General features: G+C 35.9%; 1 protein-coding gene and 1 long non-coding RNA gene across 4 annotated transcripts; both read left to right on the forward strand.

Moving 5' to 3' along the window:
- Positions 1–2094: 2094 nt before the first annotated feature.
- Positions 2095–4364, forward strand: LOC119771157. The gene is made up of 3 exons (XR_005279056.1): positions 2095–2209; positions 2286–2402; positions 4053–4364. It is a non-coding gene; the product is annotated as an uncharacterized LOC119771157 (long non-coding RNA).
- A 1829-nt stretch (positions 4365–6193) lies between these two features.
- Positions 6194–18615, forward strand: LOC6054650 (neutral ceramidase). 3 transcript variants are annotated; one of them, XM_038266606.1, is made up of 5 exons: positions 6194–7295; positions 8854–9024; positions 12089–12345; positions 16490–17353; positions 17410–18615. In XM_038266606.1, the coding sequence occupies exons 3-5, from the start codon at positions 12199–12201 to the stop codon at positions 18514–18516; spliced, it is 2118 nt and encodes a 705-aa protein (XP_038122534.1). In that variant the 5' UTR covers positions 6194–7295; positions 8854–9024; positions 12089–12198; the 3' UTR covers positions 18517–18615. The 3 variants fall into 3 exon arrangements, with proteins under 3 accessions (XP_038122534.1, XP_038122535.1, XP_038122536.1); XM_038266607.1 differs by lacking the exon at positions 8854–9024 and having other exon boundaries at positions 6194–6508; positions 7037–7295; XM_038266608.1 differs by lacking the exon at positions 8854–9024 and having other exon boundaries at positions 6194–6504; positions 7037–7295.
- Positions 18616–18778: the final 163 nt, after the last annotated feature.

Genomic DNA, 18778 nt, shown 5'->3' on the forward strand with positions numbered 1-18778 from the left:
TAATAATAAAATTTCAAAACAATACAATTTCAAATATGTAATATTCAAATATTTTGTAACTATAAAAGAAAAACTAAATTTATTTATTCTCGCTTACTTTTACAAAATGTCCTATGTACATAGAAAACCCATGGCGCATTGGTTTTTTAAAAAGAATTCTAATTGAAGACATCTTAAAAATTTAATTTTAAAAACGTATAAAACTCAAATTACTGCAAATAATTAAAAATCCGACAATATTATTATTATTTAAAAATTGTACCAAATTTGAGAATTCTAAAAATATTTAATGATCAAACGTTTACAAATTTCAGCATCATCATCTCATCATCAAATTCTAAAATTCTAAAATTCTAAAATTCTAAAATTCTAAAATTTAAAATTCTAAAATTTAAAATTCTAAAATTCTAAAATTCTAAAATTCTAAAATTCTAAAATTCTAAAATTCTAAAATTCTAAAATTCTAAAATTCTAAAATTCTAAATTCAAATTCTAAAATTCTAAAATTCTAAAATTCTAAAATTCTAAAATTCTAAAATTCTAAAATTCTAAAATTCTAAAATTCTAAAATTCTAAATTTCTAAAATTCTAAAATTCTAAAATTCTAAAATTCTAAAATTCTAAAATTCTAAAATTCTAAAATTCTAAAATTCTAAAATTCTAATTTTCTGAATATTAAAATTGGAGAGCACCTCAATACCAAAATCATTTACTTCAATTCGTGATATTTTTAACTCCTATTTTTCATTAGACCAAAAAAAAATTCAAAAGTTAATAGATTTTAAATTATTCCAATCTTAAAATTTAAGAATTTTTAGATTTTTTAAAAGAGTTTTTAAAAGTTTAAAATATTTAAAAGAAATAAAAACTTTAACATTTTTAAAATTTAAAAAATATATTTTGTAAAATTTTTGTATTTTTTTTGATTTTTTGTTAATGTTTAGAATTTTTTAAATTTGTTTTATTTAAAATTATCAAAAATTTAAGATGTGCAAAAAAAGAGATTTTTTTAATTTTTAGAATTTTAAGAAACTTACTAATTTTTAAAATGCGTAGAATTTATAACAAATAGAATTTTTGATAATTTTTATTTAAAAATATAAATTATTTGAATTTTAGCATTTTTAGAATTTACAATTTTGTAATTTTAGAACATATAATTTTTAGAATTTTAGAATTCAAAATTTCAACTCGTGCGACTAACGTTTTGGGAATTTATGAACTTTATAATGCTAGATTTTTAGTATTTATGAATTGAAAAATTTTGTATTTAAGAATTAGGGAATTTTAATATTTAAATTATTGTCAATTTTAAAATTTTCATATTTTAGAGTTTATTTTTTTTAACATTTGAAGACTTTGAGAATTTTAAATTAATGAATTGTATAATTTAAGAATATTAACAATTTGCACAACATCAAGAAATTAAATGAATTTAGAATTTTCAATTTCTTGCATTCTTAAGTTCTGGAATGCTAGAATTTTAAATTAAGAATGAAAAACTTTATAATTTAATTTTACAATTATCAAATCAAATCAGCGTTGAAGTTTTTTTTAAGCATTAAGCATTTAAGATTTAAGCTACCCCTGCGGTCTCGTGGCGCAGGGGTAGCGGCTTCGGCTGCCGATCCCGATGATGCTATGAGACGCGGGTTCGATTCCCGCCTTATCCTCTGAGCTTCTATCGGATGGTGAAGTAAAACGTCGGTCCCGGTTTCTCCTGTCTCTTCAGAGGCGCTGGAGCAGAAATCCCACGTTAGAGGAAGGCCATGCCCCGGGGGGCGTAGTGCCAATAGTTTCGTTTTTTGGATTAAAAAGTTAAGAATTTGTGATGTTCATCTAATTTTTAATTTCGATCGTCCAATCGCACTCCCAGCACACCTTCTCCATCGTTTCTAAAACATGACTCACCAGTTCCATTAGATATGGAGGCAACCTCCCTGTTTGAAAAAAGTCGCACGTCGTACGGGTTGTCGCACGGTTTTGATTTTACCGTTTCGATATCGATTGGTCGAAAGGACGACAAACGTGCGACAAACACTCGACATGCTCGACATTGTTTTTTCCATCGATTTACCTTCAAATCGACGTCGATTATCGTCGACGCAAACAGTTTGACAGTTCTCTTCAGTTGATCTTGTTCGGACTTGATCAAATCAGAAAAACAATATTGTTGTAAAGGTTCGTGAGGATTTTGGCTGGTTGATTGGTAAGTTGTGTTCCTTTTTTGCTGGAAAGTTCCGGCCGGAGTGGGCGAGCGGCTAAATCATAACATTATGTTCCAGATTTCCTGATTTCAGCCTTCGCGACGGTGGAAGAGAACGTGAAACATCGTTAACCCGGCGGATCATGCCGGAAGATGGGACGGGAAGGAACCGGTCTGCGATCGAAAGCGGATTGGGGTGAGTCGTGTTTTTAAACGGTGGAGGTGTGCCGGGAGGAAAACAGAGGACGACGGAAATGTGCGTGGGGAGGACAGGAGGGGGATCCAAACCTAATGCAATCACAAATTCTTAACAATAAAAAATAATTCTTGAATTCTTCAATTCTACGAGCCAAAAACTTTTTTTAAATCTCAAACACAGTGATTTAAACACTGTTCATTTTTATAACTTTAAAAGTATATGATTTATCATTTTTGTAACACTGGGTACATTGAGTAAAAAAAATGTTAAGAAAACATAACCTAACCTAAAACTAACTTAAACATACCCTAAACTAAACCAATCCTTGAATCAAGGGGTATTCAGAAATAGCACACAATAATAAAGTAAAAATTATAAAACTCTAAAATTCTGAAACCTGGCTCAACTCGAGGGGGCAGCATGAAGTTTGTGGGAGTAGCTAACAGCTCTAATTCTCCATACAAACTTTGGAGAAAACCCATTCGGCTCTGTCCAAATATTTTTGAAATTTTTGAAAATACAAAGTAAACATGTTTTGGGGTCCCCTTGAGTTGAGCCTGCGCAGAAACTTTGTTGGTCGGTGTTATTTATAAAATCATAAAATTATAAATAAATAATTAAATTATTTAATTAATAAATTATTAAACTATTAAATTATTAAATTATTAAATTATTAAATTATTAAATTATTAAATTAATAAATTATTAAATTATTAAATTATTAAATTATTAAATTATTAAATTATTAAATTATTAAATTATTAAATTATTAAATTATTAAATTATTAAATTATTAAATTATTAAATTATTAAATTATTAAATTATTAAATTATTAAATTATTAAATTATTAAATTATTAAATTATTAAATTAATAAATTAATAAATTATTAAATTATTAAATTATTTAATTATTAAATTATTAAATTATTAAAATTATTTTAAATTATTAAATTATTAAATTATTAAATTATAAAAGTATACATGAAGTACATGGGTCTAGGAGGTCTAATTGGGTACTAAAGTCCTATGTCAATTTTTATGTACAACGGTAAAAAACACGATTAAAAACCATTTCTGATCACTTTTTTTTTCATTTTAATGCAAAATTTTTTTTTGACAAGACAACATTTTTTCGATGGATCAACTATGGTCCCCTTGGAACGAGCTGTCAAGTAGGAGCTTTTCTGTCAAGAAGGACCGCGAGGTTAATTTTTCAAAATTGATTTAAAAATCCATTTGAAACTCTTTGTGCTCGTACAAAGGGTCATTGTACTCAGAAAAATAAGCTTTATCGCTGTAAACAATAATATCAGCAATCTAAGCTTCATTTTAAGACCCAATTTGAATATTTTCGCCAGGTATCAAATAGGAGAAATTCTCGTATGTTTAGCAAAATAAGCACTCGCTCCTGACTCCATCCAATTTACTTATTTAAACTATTCAAACAACTATTTTTTCAAAACTTTTGATAGAAACTTGCTTGCTCACTTCTTATTGGCCGATTTATCATTTGATTTCAGTTGAAAACGCTTTTTATGAGCTGTAATTGAATATCAAAGTGCTGATATGGCAACATTAAAGGCACGCTGGAATTAGATGCTGTTCCCCTAGCTACAGTATTTTTTTATTATTTAAATCATTTCAGATCTGTATCAAACAGTCTCCAAACAGGACAATGAAAGTGTTGATGGTGTTTGATTTTTAGAGAATGTCAAAATCGCCATTACTAATACTAAGACCTGGAAAAAAGAACAAACTTGCGGCCGAGTACAACCTCTGAGTGAAAGCGATGGAGGTGAACGAACTACTCACGGGGCAGCATACGAATTCTACTGGATTGGCCATCATCAAGCGAAATTTGGAAAATTGTGACTGCAGTGATAGTGAATATTTGGAAAACAAAGTGCCAGGCCAGTGAAAACTAATAGATATCAATAAAAATCAGCAAAACAACAAATAAAATGAATTTTATTTCGAAAATAACCTTAAAATTCCGAAATAACAGCACACGACAATAGCACGACATCCTAAATAACAAAACCGTGCGACGTCGGTCGAATGTCGTACGACAATGTCGAACAATTTCGATGATCGATCGCACGACAAATACGACATTTTGGTGCAAAAACGTATGACATTCGTGCGAATGTCGCACGACATTGTCGTGCGACGTCGTACGATTGCACGTACGACAAACGACGGACGTCGGACGGACTTTTCAGTCAGGGCTCCCGTGGAAAGTAAAACACCAAACACTAACGGCTTCCTCGATCGCAAACTGGTTCCTTCCCGTCCCGTCTTCCGGAATGGCTCGCCGAGTAATCCATATTTCCCGTCCTCCTCTTCCTCCTATACCGCCACGAAGACCGCAATCTGGAATACAAGACAATTTGATTCGGTTGTCGCCCACTCCGGCCGGAACTTTCCGGCAGAAAAAGTAATTCAATCTAGAACACAACTTACCTTTAAACTGGCCAAAATCCTCCCAAAGCCTAAAACCAACAACAATTTGTTCGACTCGGTTGCAATCAAGTCCGAACAAGTTCAACTGAAGAGAACTGTCAAACGTCGTCGGTCAAACTGTTTGCGTCGACGATAATCGACGTCGAATTGAAGGTAAATCGATGGAAAAAACAACGTCGGGCATGTCGAGTGTTTGTCGTACGTTTGTCGTCCTTTCGACCAATCGATATCGAAACGGTAAAATCAAAACCGTGCGACAACTCGTACGACGTGCGACATTTTTCAAACAGGGAACGTGAGCAAGGTGCTGTCAAGTGAAAAGTGTTGTTTATTTTAGGGCAGGAATAACATTTGAAAGTGCATTGAGTAGTGGAAGAGTTTCTTTGTTGCTTATTGACATACATACTTATTTACTAACATCATCATTTAATAGCATAATTCCTGCTTATTATTTAATAACTTACTTTTTATACAAGTTTTTACATCAAAATATCTAAAATTCGCTGTTTAAAAAGCATCAACATTACCTAAACAGTTTCTCCAGTGCGGTTATAGTCCATTCACAGAATGTCATTCCCAAGTTATCCATTTGCTAGATAGGAAAATTGCCCAAAAATGTTTTTGTAGTGTGTATTGAATATATTTTTAACGGGAATAATGAGATTTACACTTTATTTTTGTATATCTAAATCTTGAAATATTATTGAAAATAATGTTAAATCTTCAACGGAATCGACGTAACACCTTATAATGTGGCCCTCTTAAACCTTGCGGTTTCGTCAACGGATCCACAGGCGTGTATCGTTCTTTTTGCGACAAGACTCCGCCTCCCGGGTCTCCTAAGTGTGAAGGTATGGGCACGGGGAGAGGGCACCGAATACCTATATTTACACTTAGAATTTTTTGCGTCCGCCCCGGGATTCGAACCGGCGACCTCTGGATTGTGAGTCCAGTGCGCGGTCCGATTGATCCACACAGGCAGACAGTGTTAAATCTTCATATATTTTTAAATTCTCCTAAAAATGTACAATTCGATAAAATTGAGTACATTTTTTTATCAACATCTTTACACAAGTCGATTTTTTTTTGCGTGAAGAAAAATCTATCTTATTTTATTCTACATTTCGTATAAATTATCCTTGAGATTAAAAAATATTTTATGTATTTCAGATTGTCATCTGGCGAATATTTGGCAACCAACACCAATGTAACACGACTGAACCAATACACTCAAACCTTATTCATTCATTTCTTCATTCACCCTGAATGAATTTAGTGTACAGCTGCACCCAACGATCCCACTATCCTCCACCAGATGTCACTCGTACAGCGATGCAGGCGGGCTTCTCCGCGTCCATCCACCGTCGCCTACTATCTCTCAAACTGCATCGATGTGCGTTCCGAGGTGAGCAGCCCTAGCGGATCAAAACAAAAACGTGCTGCCTGTTTACTTCTGAGAACATACACACAACGCCCAGCTAACGGGAGGCAGTAAATCAAGCACATCTTACTTACGGAAAAAGGGACGGAGGAGACAAGTTCACAACAAACAACAGCTGGTGAATGTTGGCTACGCAAAAGTGCGCAGTTGATAAGGAGTGTAACAACAAGTGTCGTAGAATGTCAATGAGATTGTAGGTTTGTGGTTAGAAAGGTTAAGAAAGTGTGTCAACTAAACAACGAATAACGGGAAGTTTCTGCTGAATGTACTGGAAGGTGGAGGTTCAGGAAGTAGCGAAACTGCGAGCTCGCAAATCTGTCAATGCCAATGTCGTAGCCTACTGTCCAAGAAGAAGAAACTATACAGTTCTGTGCGTATCGGGTTCAACCTGTTGACCGCTCTTCACGGTGGTCTTCAAAAGAAGGCATTTACGAAGTTCAGTCACGGTGGCGTCGTAGAACCACAACAAGGAGAGTGTCGGGCGCGTCTCTCGCTGCGCTATTCCGTCTGTGATTTGGCGATAAACATCGCGATCGGGCACAAACAAAGAAGACGCACATGGAGACTTGCGGGCTCTCGCGCTGCACGTTCGGACGGAAAAAGTCAGGAAGCCTCGGTCAGTACAGCTGAGCGGCTCAACCAGTCCGGACGTCGTGTCGTAGCGCGCGGTCAAGCTGCCAAAGAAGAAAGCAAAGGCTTGTGAGTCACTTTTTTTTGCCTTGTAGAATATACACGAGGAACGAGACAGGAGACAAAGCAGAGCAGAAGTGAAGTCGCGAAGCAATTACGGTGCAATTATTCTCGCGGTAGTGAGAGGAAGGCTAGTAGTTACCCGAAGTGTTCTGACGAACGAAACGTGCTCAAAGTGTGTGTGTGTGTGTTCATCTCAACAACTTAAGGCGTCAAGGAGTTGGAACGAAACTCGCAACAACAACCTGCTGAGCTGACAAGTGGAGCAAATCTGCACAACCTTCTAGAAGAACGGTACATTAGGATGTAACAAAATGACACTTTTTTGCGGGCATTTCAGGGGATGATCCCCTAGGTGTACTGAGTCAGAATCCTAAATATGAGCCCGATTGGTTGCGACAGGACCTGGCGCTCCGGCTTTAAAGTTTAAATGGGATTTAACCCGTAAAATCGGTGCGTTTTGGTTTTTGCCATTTTTAAGTCCTTCAACGATTTTTGGATTTTTCAAAAACCTCATGAGCTTATAGTTTGTGTTCTGGGGTACAACTTTGCCGAAGACTGTGAAGAGATTTGACCGCTCTGAAAAATGGTACAGAATTTACAAAATCTTTTCTCTTGTTTTTCTGATAACGTAAAACATGTTCTGGCAACACTCGCTTTTGATGCGCGCTTTCGGCAAACTATGCAACGCATGCTACGGGGCGTCGCGACAGGTTGCGACAGGTCGGCATGTATTTGTCCAAGCGTCGTGTTGTTGTTTTTGTTGTTGTAATTGTTGAGAACTAAAGTTCTTATGGAATTGCAAGAAGCTCTCCGGTGACTCTCAGGGTTCTGTTGGATGCCCATGCAGAACCGAGTCTAAACCTTGCTCGAGTGTCAACTAACGCGGCTGTCTTGAAAGCGCTTTATTACGCACGAATGTTGTATGCATTTTGAATATTCCGTATTCCGGAAGATATTTCGAGAGACACGCATTTTAGTGAGAGTTTCCACTCGCTTTGTAATCAATCAAAGAGTTATGGCAATTTGGCAATAAAATCGGTCATAAACAAGTTAATGTATTGCATTGACAACATAAGTAAATACTATTTTCATACAGCAGAGTTCTCCGGCTAGATATTTTGCGAATTCATTAGACACCAAATGCACTATGTTCGAGCATAGGTTCGCTAATATGTCCCCCAGCACCACAACTGGTCGAGACGAAAAAGATCCACACGGATTAATAACAGGACCAGGTGGGTTTAGAACTAAATCCTGCGAGTCACTGCCAAATAGAATACAGGAATCTACGACAGATTAAAAGAGCAGCACCGGTGATCAAATCCTCCGGCACCATCGAAAACATAACCACAACATCCAAATTTTCTTTCCATGTGTCAAACTTTGACCGTTGTACGCTGGATGTTTTCTCGTTGCTATAGTTACGACGCCTGGCTCTGGATGCGCGCGTTCAAAGAAAGTGTTGCCAATACAAATCAAACAAATTAATGGCAAAAAGTTTTTTTATTTTCAAATCATTGTACAAGCAGTACTAATTATTAAATCTCTTCACAGTCTTCGGCAAAGTTGTGCTCTGAAACTCAAACTATAAGCTCATGAGGTTTTTGAAAAATCCAAAAATCGTTGAAGGACTTAAAAATGGCAGTAACCAAAACGCACCGATTTTACGGGTTAAATCCCATTTAAACTTTAAAGCCGGAGCGCCAGGTCCTGTCGCAACCAATCGGGCTCATATTTGGGATTCTGACTCAGTACACCTAGAGGATCATCCCCTGAAATGCCCACAAAAAAGTGTGATTTTGTTACATCCTAACGGTACATATCTCATGGCAATGAACCTTTTTCACAGAACTTGAAGGCGCAAGCTACACGTGTTGGAACAACTTTTTTTGCAAGTTATAAATAGTGTCACGTACACTTTGACCTGCATCTAGCGCAACGTGGACCTGTTATCAACCTTTTGCTGTAGGGCAGGGCAGGGCGAAAGTCTCCCCACTTTTTTTAGATCGCTATCTAATCGGTGAGATTAACTGAACAAAGCGGTTCTCTGGACGGTTGAAAATTGGCTAAAATGTTGTTTGTTTTTGTTGTTTTTTTTTTTAATTATTTTTAAGCATGCATGTTAGATATTGTTGGAATTTTCAAAACATTCCCAATCTCGACGAGCTTCTTTATGTCTCTGAACGTAATATTAAATGTTTGGCCCTTTTGAAATGTTAGTCTTGGTTTAAAAAATTTAAAAATATTTTTTTCAAAGAGATCGGAAAATTTCACGAATGTTTCATATTTTAACATTGTAAATCGGACCATTAGTTGCTGAGATATCGACATTAGACAATGGTGTGTTGTTTGGGTGAGACTTAGAAAACATAAATTTTCCTGTTTTTAAACCTTTGCATGGCAATATCTCATCAACTAAGGGTCGTATCAACAAAGTTCAAAAGTGCAAAATATAGAGAAATTTCTCAGCTTTTCAAAAATATTTTTTTTTCAAAAGTGGGCAAACATGTGCACTAATTTTAAAAAAATTAAAAACTGCGACTATTTTCAAAAAAGTCACCTAAAAATGGATTTAACATGAAAACGGTGCACTTTATCAAAATTTCACTGAAGTACTTTTTGATTGCAAATTTAATTTTACATCGAAAAATGAAGCAGAAAATTTTTTTCGACCAATTTTTTGATTTTTTGAAAAATTCAGAATTGATTCAAAAATTCATAACACGCTCAAAGATTTTTTGCACAACCTGGAAATTTCTGAAAAGTTGGCATTTGATGTCCTCCAAAACATATCAAAAAATTAAAAAAAATTAAAAATATTGGTTTTTTGCAAATCAAGTTTTAGTGACAAAAATTTAAATGAAAAATCATCATTTTTTTTACCGTGTATAATTTTTTTTCAGTGTAGTCCATATCCATACCTACAAACTTTGCCGAAGACACCAAATCGATCAAAAAATTCCTTCAAAAGATACAGATTTTTGAATTTTCATACATCATTTTTGTATGGACAGATGCCAAATTTGTATGGAAAATTATATGGACAAACTAATGATGCAAAATGGCTTCTTTGGGCATACCGAAGGCACCAAAAAAGTTTCAGCCGGATTAAAAAATACAAAAATTAAAATTTAAGCAAAAAGACTGATTGCGTAGAGAATTGCTCTTCAGTAGAACTGTAATTATGTTTTAAGCAATAAATTTACTTTTGGACTTCAAATATTGCTACAATTTTGAACATTTTTTATTAAAATGAATGAACACAGCAAAAATCATGGTAATATTAAATCTGGGAAGGAGTACATCTTTTGTTTCAGAAATAAAGTATAATTCTCTAAAAATGTGTAACTTTACCACTTTTCGGGTGTAATATAACATATTCAACCTTTAAAAATTACACCTTCCAAATTTACACATTTGTTTACTGTGTATCCAATTTTGGTCAATCCATAGTGATCTCTATTTTTTTCAATTTGATTTAATTTTATTTTATTTAATTTTATGTTATTTTTTCTGAACAACTAAAATATTTAACTTTATATTTCAACACCAGAAAAACGGAAAGAGTTACATAAAAATTATGTGCAACAAAAAATGTACATTTCTGGAGTTTTTTTTTTTTTTTTTTAAAAAAAAAAAAAAAAAAGGTCCAATAAACCGAATTTTCAATTTTTACTTTTTGGGTGTTTTTATACCCCTGACTCAAGGCGGTTTTAAAAACACGACGAAGTTGACTTTATAGCTGTCGGCCACCATTGCTAGTACCAACCACTAGTGTCTTCCTTTTATCTACAAGGACTTCGCCGCCCTGGGCTCCTAAGTGTATGAAAGTATGGCACGGAGCGACGGCGCCGCGGGATTCAAACCGGCGACCTCTGAATTGTGAGTCCAGTGCGCGGTCCGATTGATTCACACGGGCGGGAACTAAAAACACCCAAAAAGCAAAAAAACTGGAAATTTGGTTTATTGGACCTTTAAAAAAACTCTTGATTTCGTAACCTTTTTTGCAGGAAACAGGACTTAAATCGAAATTATATTTTATTTTTTAAGATTAACCTTTTAAATAATATTATAATTAAGCAAAATCTATAAATCAAAATCCGTAAAAAATCTGGAAAAGACGAAAATTTCATTATTTTTTTTGTCAAAATGTCAGGAATCCCACGCATTAGGAAAGATTATATTTCTTGAGGAATAATTTATATGAATAAAACCACAAAAACACTTTGAATCACTCAAACATTAACAACTCAATAAATCACCTTATTTTTTTAATGAAATATCAAAATAAAAAAGAAGTTTGAAAAAAAACATTCAGCGGTAATAACTGTTTCAACCGAATTTTGATTTATAAAAATGTATTTACCTTTTTTAATTTTTTACCACCCCCTTTTCTTTCCCAAGCAATGCCGAGGAACAAAAACTTTATGTTTGTAATTTTTTGAAATGAACCTTTAAATTTTAAGTTTTATTTTTTTCAAAAATTTGTTTGAAATTTTTTTGGCGAAAACTATAACAAAATTCTTTTCACATCATTACATTTTTGTTACTATAAAAAATGCAAAACATCAAAGAATTTAACCAACTTGTGATCCCAAAATTCGAAAAGTCTTTATTTGAATAAAAAATTCTAAAATGTTTGTATTTGATTAAAATTACATAAATAAGTATTAAACAATGTATTCTGAATAGTTTACAATTGAAAGTGTTAAAAAATAGCTGACCTCTCGTTCTACCTTCCAACACTGCGAGTTTGTTCCAGCTGTTAAAATGCTTATGCGCCCTTTTCAAATGTTGCTCAAGATTTCATATTTATAAACGATGTGAAATAAATTTATATATTAATGTATAATATAAATTCATATCTACTCAAAATGCTTGTTTTCCATAGAACTGCTCCGCTGTCCGACTTCCATCAATCTTCCTAGAGAGCTTCTTATCGCTAGTACACTTCAAATCCCGACATATTACCATGTCACGATCAAAATTAATCTTGTTTGTTTAGGCACGCCTCTCTCTCTATCTCCAACAATAATATCCCGATTCTAACTTAGTATTCATCTATTTGCTCACCTCCCTTGAAGCCCACCGCCTCGCATCGCCGCCTAGAATCCTAATCGTGGATGATAGCTAAGGCGGCTGCCGGTCAAGTCCGGTTCGGCACCACCAGCATCAACGCCCAGAACACCGCCAGATGACGAAACGAACGAACCGGACCTGGGTCGCCGTAACGTGGTTGGCGATCCTCCTAGCAGATGGCGCCATCACGACGGCGGAGGCGGCCTACCGACTTGGGGTAGGCCGGGCAGACTGCACGGGACCTCCGGTGGAGATTGGCTTCGTAAGTAGACCGATGAGTTCCACGAAAGTGCAGTGCAGCAATGCAACAACCTTACAGCTCTAACTTTCTCTTTGCTTGATTGGGGTTCAATGAGACATTTACTCTGAGAAGCGATGAAGAACAGGTTTTGACCTTAAGGGATGAAAGTGAAAATGTACGGTCCTATCCATTGATCGCGTTAGTCGTGTAAATTCCAACATTGAGTAATTATGTACATTTTCACAAATTGACTTTTCTTTATTTTTAAACTTTGACCATGCATTCCATTTTGCATGATTAGTTTTACCATACAAGGCTAATATACAAATTCAAAAATCCGTATCTTGAGGAAACATTTCCTGATCGATTTAGAGTCTTCGGCAAAGTTGTAGGTGTATGGTTAGGACTTTTTGTAAAAAAAATGAAACCAGGAAAAAAACCTGATTGTTCACTTTTTATAACGCAATATAATCAACTGACCTTTTCATTGAGTCATACACTTTGAAGATCACGCACGCAGGTGGATTCAGTTAGTTTTTAAAGCTGAAGTATTTTCTTGAAACAATACTCAAAATTATGAGTATAAAATGATCGGGATTTATTTTACACATTCGAAACTTAAATTTTCAGTATTTTTTTCGAAAATACGTAGTTTTGTGATTTTTCTAGTATTTTCAAAAACACACATATTTTTGAAAACACTGAAAAAATTACAAAACTACGTATTTTCGAAAAAATACTAAAAAAGTAAGTTTTTACAACATGGGTATCGGGACAACATGGGTAAATAATCGGGAGTTTTCATACATTTTGATAGAAATAATATTTATTGTGAAATACTATAAATTTTCACAAAATCCATTTCGTTCGTCGTTTTGAAAAAATAATAAAATTTGGTTTTTTTAATGGGTATGAATTAATCGGGATTTTTTTTAAACATCTCGAAAGATTTTTTTAAATACTCAAAATTTTCATAGAGCTACGTACTTTTCAAAAATACCCTGAATTTCAGTTTTTATTATATGGGTATCATATAATTGAATTTTTGTTTCCAAAAAATTGTGTTATGATTTTCGAAATAAATTAAAAATCGCGATCATTTGATGATCATACTGTAAAAAAACTCATTTTTTTAGTTTTTATTTGAAAAATACGTAGTTTTCTAAACATTTTTAGTATTTCACAAAAAATATTATTTCTATCAAACTGTACGAAAAAATCCCGATCATTAGATTCCCCTGCTGTAAAAAACTGATAATTTTTTCAGAAAAAACGAAGTTTTGTGAAAATTTTGAGTATTTTCAAAAATGTTGGTTTTAATTAGGGCTAGTGATTTTTCGCGATTTCACGGTAGCCACGTAATCCGTTAAATTCGCTCTTGACTGTGAAATCTGGGAAATACCGTGAAATACCGCGAAATTTGAAATATTCAATTGATAAATCGCTACTCAATGCATTTATGCTTTATTTGTTTAATTCAAACATTTATAAAGATTTTTACAGGCATTTTAAATTCAGTTAACAAATAAAGAAGTATTTCATATCAGATCTACAATTATTTTTTGAAGTTATTGTTCATTGGAATATTCAACAAAATGCAGATAGTTTCTTTATTCCACAAAATGCCAAGAAGATTTTAAAAGAACATTAATTAACACTTCTTTAAAAGAAAACGCAAAAAACACCTTTTTTATTTGTTATTTTTTGAAATATTAATTCAAATTTAACAACAAGAAACAAATTGCATTTGAATATTTTGAATATAAATTATTCAAAAATTCAATTGATTAATAAAATAATACATTTTGAATTTACATTTGTTAACCATTTTGCTACGTATTATATTTTTCTTTAATCATCAATAAATGTAAAAACTGCCTTTAAGGGGTTACATACATGTAGAAAATCCAAAATTTGGTAATACAGAAAATTCAATGAATCCACCAAAAAGATGATTTTCAATCAATCAGTGCAATCAGTTTCATGAAGATATTTCGTGTTAGAGACAATTTAAGTGCAAAATTTTGCCATGCCATGTTTTTAGAATTAGCTTACTTCAAATAGCTATATCTCGGTAATACCAATATTCTTCAAATTTGATTTGACAATTGATAAAACTGTATATTTTAATGCCCTGAAAACAGATCTTGAAAAAGTTTAAATGCTCTTACCAACCTCTGACATTTTTTCCCATTTACATGTATGTAACCCCTTAATGAAGTTTTGCCTGAACTTTATTTAAAGAAAAACCAAATTTCTCTATTGCTGAAATTTTAAAAAATATCTATATAGCACTTATTTTAATGCTTCTAGTAAATTAATTTTATAAAATCTCAATAAAATTAAAACAGCTGAATCATATATTCTTGACTTTTTTTATTAGGTCCTATAAACAAATGTTAACATCGAGTGTATCACTTTCACACCTAATGTCAATGTTCATTGGAGTAACCGGGATACCCTTAATGTTTAAATTTGTTTGTATGACCTTATAAAAAAATCTAGAATTCAACTGTCGGAAATTCTTCAAAATTTTCCAAGATCAATTCAATACTCCTTTTTTTCAAATAAATCACTTGTGTAAGGGGGTTTTAAACGCGTTTCATTTTGTATCTAAAACTACTGCTAACTTTTGAGACACTTTTCTGTTAATAACTTTGCTAAAAGAATACAGTTTAACGTTCGCCGTGAAAAATCACTAGCCATTGTTATAATTTTCGAAATTTATGAAAAAAAAAATCCGATCATTTGTTATCCGAAATAGCAGAAACAATAATTGTAGTATTTTTTCGAGAAAAAATGCATTTTCAAAATACAGAAAAATACTCATTTAAAAAAAATCATGTTATAACTGCAATGGATGGCTGATATAATCCTGATTCCAAAACACCGAGGCCATGACTTAATTTTTTGAGACTCAAAAACGCTGCAGTTTAATTTGGTGCAAACATTTTTAGCGTGGATAATTTATTGAAATAATGTGATTTTTGGTAAAATAAGGGGAAAATCAATATCTTTGTCAAACAGAATGTCAAAAAGCAGTTTTAGAAGAAAAAAACATCAATAATGACAGTTTTCTCCGTTTACAAAATAATGGGCATGTTCGAAAAATGTTAAATTTTATTAAAATTACATCATGAAAGGAAAATAATCTTGTTTAGACTTAGTTGATTGGACTAGTAGTCGTAGAGAAACAGCCTCATGAAATCAATTTTAGTGAAAAATGAGTTTTCCTCAGTGTCACCGAAATAGCCCTCATTCATCAACTCACATAGAAAATTTTGGATTGCCATTTCAGTAAAATAAATAACTGAATGCGGTTCAGTAATCATCACTTTTGCTGAACTTTGATAATGAACAAAAACATTGCTGAAAAATCAGTAATTGCATATCTGTCAAACTGAAATGTCACTTATGACTTATTGCTTGGATGCTGTCGAGTGAAAATCCTCTTTCAAATGTGGTGTGTTTTTTAGGTTTTGCGATTGATGAAATAAATGTAAAAATAACAGTACTGGAAACATTTTTAATGACAAGCAAAATAAAATTCTGATAACTTAAATACCAACAACGATTGCTGAATCTTCAGCAACTCTGGTGTTTTTTTTTTTTTTTGTTTTTTGAAAAGGTCAAATAAACCAAATTTCTAGTCTTTGCTTTTTGGATGTTTTTGAAACCATCTTGAGTCAGGGGTATTAAAAACACCCAAAATGCAAAAACTGAAAATTTGGTTTATTGGACCTTTTCAAAAAAAACCTCTAGAAATCTGCAGAACTGCCACAAGAAAATTACTGGATTTTCAGCAAAATAATTTGACGTTTCTTTTGCTGAAATTTTAGTTGTTTTGACAACCATTTTACTGAAATTTCAACAAATAATCTACCAAAGTGACAAATTAACTGCGAATTCAGTAAAATCTAAATTACTGAATCGTTTACTGAAATTTCAGTAGACGAAAATACAGTAAAACTTTACTAACTCGGAAACTATTGCCAGTGAGAAAATTGGCTCGAGTTTCGCTCGAACTCGAGCTGAGTTGGCTGAATTAAAAGACAAGAACTGTAAAGTCCAAACATTAAACTTTGTCGAAAACACCAAATCGATCACCGAATCTCTTCATACAAAGATTAAATCCTAAACAAATACACCTTTCTACTCCGCACAGATGGGCTACGCCGAGTTCTCCCAGCGCGGTCACGGCATCCACCTGCGCCAGTTCTCGCGGGCGTTCATCGCGGAGGACGAGCTGGGCGAACGGGTCGTGTTTGTGAGCGCCGATGCCGGCATGATGGGCCACGCCGTCAAGCGAGACGTGATCGACCTGCTGCAGCAAAAGTACGGCGACGTGTACCGGATGGAGAACGTGGTTCTGAGTGGAACCCATAGCCATAGCGTTCCGTCGGGGTTTCTGATGTCGTTTCTGTACGACATTGCCTCGCTGGGCTTCGTGCCGCAGAACTTCAACGCACTGGTTGAGGGGATCACGTTGAGCATTGTCCGGGCGCACGAGAGTATGAGGGCGGGACGGTTGTACGTGTCGGAGACTGAGGTGCAGGAAGCGAGCATCAACAGGAGTCCGAGCGCGTACGAGAACAACCCGAAGAAGGAGCGGGCCCAGTACCGGGACTACACGGACAAGAAGTTGGTACAGCTGCGCTTTGTGGACGCAGCGGATGGTAGGATTATGGGAGCGATCAACTGGTTCGCTGTTCATCCGACGTCGATGAACAAAACGAACTGCTACCTGTCGAGTGACAACGTGGGCTACGCCTCGTTGCTGCTGGAGCAGGAGATGAATCCGGGAAGTCTTCCAGGGCGGGGGGAGTTTGTGGGGGCGGTCGCCTCTTCCAACTTGGGTGACGTATCGCCCAACGTGATGGGACCCAAGTGCGAGAAGACGGGACTGCCGTGCGATCTGCTGACTTCGTCGTGTCCCAGCGGAGCGGGTCTGTGCATAGCTTCGGGGCCTGGCCGGGACATGTTCGACAGTGCCAAGCTGATCGGTGGGAGGATCTTTGCGGCGGCTAAGGTTAGTTGAAGTCTTGCTTAAAACGATTGCTTATTAAAGTTTTGTTTATTTTATAGAAATTGCTGAAATCACCGGATGGTCGCGAGTTACGGGGTCACGTATCGTACGCTCACCAATTCGTGGACATGACGCAGGCCGTCGTGCCGTACCACAATCTAACGACCGACGAATGGCACGAAGTTCGCGGCTGTTACCCTGCCATGGGGTACAGCTTCGCGGCAGGAACAACGGACGGACCGGGGGCGTTTGACTTCCGTCAAGCTATGCTGACCGATACGACCTTCTGGAATACGGCGCGAGACTTTATAGCGGTACCGACGGAGGATGACAAGGAGTGCCATGCGCCCAAACCGATCCTGCTGGCCACCGGTCGTACGACGTTCTCGTACGAGGCGCAGCCGAAGATAGTTCCAGTGCAGGTTTTGGTCCTCGAAGACCTGGCGATCGCGGCTGTTCCAGCCGAGTTCACGACCATGTCCGGCCGACGGCTCAGGAAAGCCATCGAAGACGCTTCGATGGAAGCCGGTGGGAAGAAGGTACAGGTGGTGATCGCTGGACTGTCCAACATGTACACCAGCTACGTGGCAACTCCGGAAGAGTACGCTATCCAGCGGTACGAGGGAGCGTCAACGCTGTACGGACCGCACACGCTGACGATCTACCTGCACCACTTCAGCGCGCTGATGAAGGCGATCACTGACGGAGTCAAGGTCGAGGAAGGCCCCTCACCCCCCTTTGAAGACTACAAGCAAATCACGCTCTCAACGGGGGTCGTGTTCGATGGGCACCCCTTCCGGATGTACTTTGGCGATGTCCAGGAGCAACCGCAGGAGTCCTACCACAAGGGAGATCTCGTGCGAGCTTCCTTCGTCGCTGGCAACCCGCGGAACAACCTCATGCACGAGAAGACGTACTTCACGGTGGAGAAGCTGGTCGCACCAGACAGCTGGAAGGTCGTGGCCACGGACGCCAACTGGGAAACGCGGTTCCGCTGGATCCGGAAGTCGACGCTGTTCGCGTACAGCGACATCGAGTTCGACTGGCAAACCGACGAACAGACTGAACAGGGAACGTACAGGATACAGCATTTCGGTTATTGGCGGTATATTTTAGGCGGAACGTACCCGTACAATGGTACTACAAGGAATTTTAGCATTTTGTAAGCATTTATTTTTAAGGAAGCTTAAAAAAATATCAAGAGTATTGTTTGTATTATTAAGAAAATATCAAAATACACAACCAGCGCTAGTCAATCTTTCAAACCACGGTTCGTTTCATTGCTTCAAGATGGCAGCACTGGCGGTGGCGGGACTTTCGCGGCGGGCTCTCTCAAACTGCATCAAATCGCTTCGCTCTCCCCGAGAAACGACTCTGTTTTTCTGTGTTCCGCTTTGCGTTTCTCATTCCGGCTCTCTCACAAACTCA

This window comes from Culex quinquefasciatus, chromosome 1 (assembly GCF_015732765.1).
Source record: "Culex quinquefasciatus strain JHB chromosome 1, VPISU_Cqui_1.0_pri_paternal, whole genome shotgun sequence".
NCBI lineage: Eukaryota > Metazoa > Arthropoda > Insecta > Diptera > Culicidae > Culex > Culex quinquefasciatus.

Coding starts and splice junctions, on each gene's coding strand:
- LOC6054650 (XM_038266606.1), top strand. CDS start 12,199: ATGACGAAACGAACGAACCGGACCTGGGTCGCCGTAACGTGGTTGGCG. Junction 12,346..16,489: donor CTCCGGTGGAGATTGGCTTC/GTAAGTAGACCG, acceptor TACTCCGCACAG/ATGGGCTACGCCGAGTTCTC. Junction 17,354..17,409: donor GGATCTTTGCGGCGGCTAAG/GTTAGTTGAAGT, acceptor TTTATTTTATAG/AAATTGCTGAAATCACCGGA.